Source organism: Cynara cardunculus (genome assembly GCF_001531365.2).
Source record: "Cynara cardunculus var. scolymus isolate 2C chromosome LG 1, CcrdV1, whole genome shotgun sequence".
Classification (NCBI taxonomy): Eukaryota; Viridiplantae; Streptophyta; class Magnoliopsida; order Asterales; family Asteraceae; genus Cynara; species Cynara cardunculus.
The window spans coordinates 41,110,812-41,118,278 of record NC_037528.1 but is presented as its reverse complement, the minus strand read 5'-3'; the positions used below and the strand labels follow the sequence as shown (position 1 = coordinate 41,118,278).

At 34.0% G+C, this 7,467-nt stretch overlaps 1 protein-coding gene across 1 annotated transcript; it reads left to right on the top strand.

The window, feature by feature from the left end:
* Positions 1–1,706: 1,706 nt before the first annotated feature.
* LOC112510770 (ethylene-responsive transcription factor ERF024-like) lies at positions 1,707–2,231 on the top strand. The gene has a single exon (XM_025116439.1). It carries the CDS (start codon positions 1,707–1,709, stop codon positions 2,229–2,231), a length of 525 nt encoding a protein of 174 aa, XP_024972207.1.
* Positions 2,232–7,467: the final 5,236 nt, after the last annotated feature.

The following is a 7,467-nucleotide window of genomic DNA, read 5'->3' as shown; positions in this document are numbered from 1 at the left end:
ATCTATATCAATTAGAATGGAAAGAACATATAGGTATTAAATATAAAAGATATAAACTGACGGGTAAAATAGTTATTGAGGACATTCAGACTATTTATTCAGCACAATAATCGAACAACTTATTTGTTAGTATACAGACAACTATATTAATACAGACAACTATATCCATACAGGTTTTAATAGAAAAGGAACCAAACAACCCCTTAATAATATATATATATATATATATATATATATAAATATAAAGGTATAAAAGGCTTCATTGTAATGATAGAACTCAATGTTCTTCCCTCCGATATTCCTAGGTTTCTTCCATTACTTCCATTTATAGAACACATTTCAATTCACCAAGATTGATTTCATGTACTTAAATACAATGGGATCATTATATGTTCTAGACGATGTCCGTGAAAACTACGACACTCAGAGGCAAATTTTTTTCTTAGGATACTGCATTTACAATCTTTATCCATCGATGCAATGTATTGTTAGGATAAGTCATCAATCAAGTGATTTCTAGTTGTTCTATGAGTTGTTACCGTTTTTATAATAAAGTTTTTGATGTTATAATAAGGAAATTACTAGATTGGTTTTAACACAAATACTGAACATGAATATAGTTAAGTTCCACTAAGTTACAACATGCATGTAATCTCAATAAACAAGGGATGTTGTTTTCTTTAATCAAGAAGTAGAGGACAAGGAATGCTTATAAAGTGATTAGAAATCCAAATACTTTGAATTTGGAGAGGGAGGTGATGTCGTGATGACCAAATGTGTTTGACAAATTAGAGAAATGATCAATTAAACAAATGAGCGATTTATCCCGTTTGTGATGATATTCGACTTGCGTATGCAACGTGATGTCGCTAGATAAGTTAACCGATACCCAAGTTTGTTGTATTCAACATGGCATGCGGGCATACACCATCTGATCAAGTCACAAGCTCCTTTACTTTATGATGACAATCGCTGCAACTAGAATTAGCTCATCGCAATTTATGTACCAAAACTCCATCAACTCCTTGTGACCACCAACATGCGAGCCTGGATCGCCAAAAGCATGTGGCTCATGTGACTGCACTCGGATCTTGAGCTTTGTGGGTCCAATTTGCCGTGTATGTTGAGGATCACCAAATTTAATAGATTGCTGCCCCATTTCCATACTATTATACAATCCACTTTTAAGAAGATAAAGTTTTCACTAATGCAAGACAATTAGTTGTTTTTTTAAACTACAGCGAAATGAATGCTTCCGGTAATATCAGTTACACTCTATACCCTACTCCCTACTATATTTAGCATTTGGTGGGACCCAAGATGACCTACATGCTCCCTCAGTGCGTAACACAAACTAGAAAAGTCAGTTGCATATAATAAGTGCATATCTGATAACAGGTTCAACCCTAGATTCTCCATCAAAAGGCATATACAGATTTTGGAGTTCCAAAAGGACTCAAAACGTAGATATCAACCACTGCTGTAGCTCAAGTGGTTTGTCTTCTAAAATGATCCACAGCAAAGATTTTGTCGTACACCTCAAAACCTCATAAAAGGCAGTTCATCACCAACTGGTTTGCAAATACTCGTAAACCCTAAAAAGTTCATCAGAAACCGTATATATAAGTGCATGGTTTCCATGATGATCTTCATCTTCAAACAGGGTTTTGAAGTTTTAAGCAATCATATTAGGAAGAGCTATATTAATGTCGAAAAGCAGCAGTACCTCTCCTCTTATTGGTTCTTCCAAAAAACACCCTATATATCATGGAGTGAGGCGAAGAGGAAGAAATGGAAAATGGGTTTCTGAAATCCGTGAGCCAAAATCGCCAAACCGGATTTGGCTTGGTACATTCCCAACTCCTGAAATGGCGGCGGTGGCTTACGATGTCGCGGCACTGGCACTCAAGGGTGGAGCTGCCCAGTTTAATTTCCCGACCTCCATTTCTTCTTTGCCAGTGCCTGCCTCTGCCGCCTCTCGTGATATCCAGGCGGCTGCCGCTAGTGCAGCGGCAGCGGCAGGTGCGGCTATGGATGCTTTGGTAAGCTGTCATGGTGGTGGTGTTACAGCTGAGCCACCTGCTATCGATGAGTTTATGGATGAGGATTTGATATTTAATATGCCTAATCTGATAATCGACATGGCTGAAGGGATGCTTCTTAGCCCTCCTCGTCTTGATCTCATAACCGAAGAGACTGCAACGGACCACAACCTGTGGAATTACACTTGATGGCCATAGTTTCTGTTGAACTCTAAATGTGTATCCATCGTATATAAAATGCTACTGCCATTGAAAACCCTAAAACTAGTAAGGGTAAGGGTAAGAATAATATGGCGTACCAGAAAATCCCGATGTAAAATATATTTGTTGCATGTTAATTATCTGAGATTGCATATCCTATGAAAAGAGATCTAGCATCAAGACTTTGAACATTGACATGGATGGTTCATCTTCAATTCAATGTTTTACCAATAAGTTAGGTATATGCTATATAGAATATTACCTGAAACTGAGTTTACAAAGTTTTCAAAATAAAATATAATATTAACTATTTTATAGAACATTATTTGAAAGTTGTCATATATATAAACACAAATGTACAAGTAAATGATGTGTTTATAGAATACCTTTAAAAAATGTTCTATAAAATACATAGTTAATACGATATTTTATTTTCATAATGTTCCAAGTTTAGACATGACTTTTATTATTTGGTTATATAAACTCTGATTTTGTTATACTTTTCATACCGAAACCAGAACCAGATCCAAATCGAGGGTTCTTCGCATTGAATGCCACTGTAGATTACTGATCCATGGAAATACTAGTCCTCTATCGTTCCTCTTGGACAACTAGAGAAAAGACACGATTAATTGGAGGCAAAGGTTCAATCAGAAGAATTTGTGGGCAAAAGAATCATTAAGCCCACCAAAAAATTCATAACATGTTCCATCTGGAAATATTTTTCCACTTCTTTTACACCTCCACATTCACATTCCCACAAAGTTTTTAACTTGGTGAAATAAACAACTGATTCTTGATTCTGAGTAAGGTGTCGTTTACCAAATGCTTATCCGGGTAAGCGCTTACCAAGTCATTTTACTTTATCAGATGAATATAGCAAAGACTAAGAATCCTACCCGGTAAGAGCGAAGGCAAGAATCGAGAGTCTTACCCGGTAAGCGAGGACGAGGACTCACTACAAGAAAAATGACCTTCAGAGAAGGTATTGTTTTGTACTTAAAAGTCTTAAAAGCTTCTCTAAAGCCTTTAGATAAGTTTTTCAATTTTGTCAAAAACCTTCTCTGTGTGACGGTAGGTGAAGGTTTTAGAGAGGGTATTCGGACGGTGTGTTTTTGTTAGCCTTTAGAGATGCTTAATTGAGGCTTTAGATACACTTTTAAARCTTCTCTAAAGTTTAGTCAACTTTTTATTCAAAGCTTCTCTAAAAGTATATATATTAGTAACACWTTTCAAGTATTTGTGACGGTTTATAAGAGTTACTAAAAGATACTTTTAGAGAAGGTAATGGAAAAGCTTCTCTAAAGATATTGGCTTTAGTGACATTTTTAAAAAATCTTCTCTAAAAGTCCTCGTTAGTTACACTTACAAAATGTCTCGAAATATGACATTTAGATACACAAACTCAAAATCTTCTCTAAAATTTATCTTTAGTTACATTTTTAAAAATCAATTCCTTCTCTAAAAAATATATTATATATTTATTTCATCCATAATTTAGCTGCATATATATATAACATAAATTATAATAAAATTAAACTAATAAATAATATTAAATTAATCAGGAACAATTAATAATAATCCCAAAACAATTTTAATATATATAAGAACCATCCAAATTTAATATTCAACTAGTTCATATATCGTCTAAATTTATCACCAAAAAAAAAATTTAAAATCATCATAGAATGTTTAACGATCTTGAGTCTTTGAACGTTGGTCTTGAATAGTTAATGAAGATGAAAAACTTGGAACTGACCGGCCGGATACAATTGATCTCACCATTTGTCGCAACTCAGCAACTTCATCCTTCGTAAGAAAGTGCTCGAATTTGGTTGAAGCAAGCTCGGACTCTGTTGAAGCAAGTCGATTAGACATCTCGGTGTGGCTCAATCGACCTAACGCACCGGTGTTATGTCGYGAACTCGTAGAATCACTCCTAGTGCTCGGGACCCTAGACCATCCCCGAATATATGCAGGTCTTTTACCTAAGACTTGTTGCATAATCTCTAGATCACCCGGAGGATTTTCTATTCATTTAGTTTGCCGCTTAATCTCTACCATGTTCTCTTATGGACATAAAAATCATATATATAAATCTTAGTGATTTATAAAACAATGAAGACATGCAAAAGAGTTCGTTAAACATAACTTACATATGAAGTGCGAAAATAGTCATTAACACAACCCTCTTTTTCTCTATAATGCAACTTTCGAAAAGTCTCTATCTCACTGATAAAAGGATTGTTCTATTTTGAAAATGGTGATTTGGAGTGCTCACTGTACCGTTTAAAGCAACATACTTTCGCTTCCCCCTATTCTCAGAATTTTTCTTTGACATAGCCTACATAAACAAAATATGATATATAATTATTAAATGCAAAAAATGAAATTAGATAGGAGAGATAAGCAGGGACCCCCTTGAATGTATCAATTGTGAGAATAGGCTGTGTAAGTTGTACGTAACAATGACCCCCCCCAAAAAAAAAATCTAACTGTTATATATTGTTATAACCTATGTTATATAATAGCAATTTCTGCCAAGAATTCATGTGGTTCAGATCAAGTACAAGAGTCAAGAAATAAAAAGATAAAAAKTGCAAGAAGATTATCCAAGAAATGGCCCTTTACGTAGAAGGCACCTTCAAAGACATGAAATTTCTATTAGGTAGCTTCATCTAGCTCTAGCATTTGATCATTTAATTTGGCATTCAAAAGCTCTATGCCCACCAATAAAATGTTACCAATGATCGCAATCATTCTAGCATATTCAATGGAGTTTAAAATTTGACTTTTTGGAGAGCAGACTTTCATTTGTCATGCAAGAATTCATGTGGTTCAGATCCTAGAAATGCCAAAAGAGATCAAACTTCTGGAAGTCTTTTGCCAAAAATAGTACACATTGCTGAAATCTATAGTTTGGTTACCTAGCCATACAACTTGGTAGTCAACAGTGGGATAATTGCTKAAATCTATCTTAGTGWGAACTTGTTTCTTGCTCGCAATTTTTTACATGACAGTTGAAAATTCTATGTTAGGGGCCTTTTACCTAAACACTTAGCCAGTAAAATTCAACTCAATTGTTTACGTATCAGGTAAGATTTTATTCACTAAAGCGCATCGTATGCAATAATTTATCCCGGTAAGTTCTAACCATGGTAAGAGTCCTTGCTCTCACTTACTAGGTAAGACTCTCAATTTTTGTCTTCGCTCTTACTTCATCCGGTAAAGTAAAGTGACTTGGTAAGCGCTTACTCGGGTAAGTGTTTGGTAGATGGCACCTTAGTCTAAGTTGCTGCTCTTCTTTTGATAAACTCAAGGCCTACAGGAGATCAAAGAACTCATGAAGCTTTTGAAATGGAAGAAAATGCTCTAAAGGAAAAGTTCACCAAATTGATTATGGTTACAACTAGATGATGAATTAAATTATTCTAAGTGTTAACACTAGATTAGAAACAATTGAATTTAAGATCTATAAGAACTAGGTCATARCACACACAGGGAATTAAGATCTATAAGAACTAGGTCAAAGAAAAGTACTCAGATTTTATTATTAAAAACTGAAAGTGCATTGTACACAAAGTAAACACAGTGAGTTAGTTACATCAAAAATATAAGCACAAKAGSTATACCTACCATGATTGGAACCCTTGGACTGAATAGAGGCTTCATGTTTCCCGTCTCAATGAGATGCTTGTAAACTTGTTAAAACAGCATCCTCTGGTCTCTCAGCACTTATTTTTAATTATTTGCAACAGGTGTCATCCTTTGGAAGACTCCTAATGGAGAAAGATAAAAGAATAAAAAAGCTATGGTGTCAAATGGAGAATGAAGAACAYACTGCACTCATCTGCATATATTGGTAAYGTCACTTATCCATTACTACATTGAACTTTATACAAAGGAATGCTTTGCTCATAGGTGTTTCCTTGATTGTAAGTTGATCAATTGCCATTGGTCCATCGTCAAATGTCAATAAATAAACACTTGAATCATCATGAAGACTTTTTTGTAGTGTTGTTGCCTTTTAACTAGCCTTAGTTCTTCTTTTCAAATTTTAGTGTACCATTCTTTCTRTTCACAAAGTAGTCTCACTGGTTTTCTTCTCATTTTTTTTTTTGGAAATTCWTCATAATTTATGGGCAAGTCTTGTTTTTCTCTCACARTTTTTACAAGTTGAGAGTTTTATGTTGAAGGTAGATGTTAGGATTATGTCTATGTTTTTYTATAACTATTACGATTTCTATCTTAGGAATTATGTATTTGAATTAATGTTTTGATCATAATTACAGGTAGATAAGACTAAACTGAGAGGTAACTCCATGTTCAGTGAAATGTCTAACAACACTCTACGCTTCATGGGACAGTAACTCCTTATAATTCTTTATTTCTGCAGTTTAGTTCTTTTGTGGATTCAACATGGTTTGACTAAAGTGTATATATATATATATATATATATATGACTTGAATCCAATACAAACTACTAAATGGATAACAAAAGGAAGTCACTTATTCAACAAAAAGGAGGGGGTGAGATAAGACTTGGCCACTTATTCTACTAAATGGATAACCTGTTGTTTATAATTTACAATCCCTATAYGAGACTAATTGTTTATAACTTTTGACACAGAATGATGTAATGCTTGGAACCAGAAACGAAACAAAAGAAGATCATTCAGCTTCTATTAACAACTAGAAACGAAACAAAACAAAAGAAGATCATTCAGCTTTTAGATGTTAGAACCAAAAACGAAACAAAACAAAACATGAATCAACAAGAACCCTAGCATATGATTGTTGGATAACTCCTGGAATTGGACCTATTAACAACATAACATGATTCATATTCTTGTCCTTTAACTGATTTCAGCTTACCTAATCAAGCAATTGATATTTTTTTGAAGAATCGCTAAATAGACTTACCTGTTGTTCGAGCAATCGATGCAGAAGAGAAGAGAAGATCAATAACATTCGATGATAGACGAGCGATGGTGATGATCTAAGGCTTCTATTGATTGAGCGACATTTCTTACAGGGGACGAGAGGAAGCGATGAGAAGAAAACGATCTAGKGCTTCYATTGATTTAGGTAACAATTGGTTTGAATTTTATTTCATATATTATTTATTTAATTTTGATTTATTTTTAATATAAATCTTTTAGATACACTTTTAAAAGGTAACTAAATATTTTTATTTAATTTTAAAAATTTTAAATTTTTTCTT

Coding starts and splice junctions, on each gene's coding strand:
- LOC112510770 (XM_025116439.1), top strand. CDS start 1,707: ATGTCGAAAAGCAGCAGTACCTCTCCTCTTATTGGTTCTTCCAAAAAA.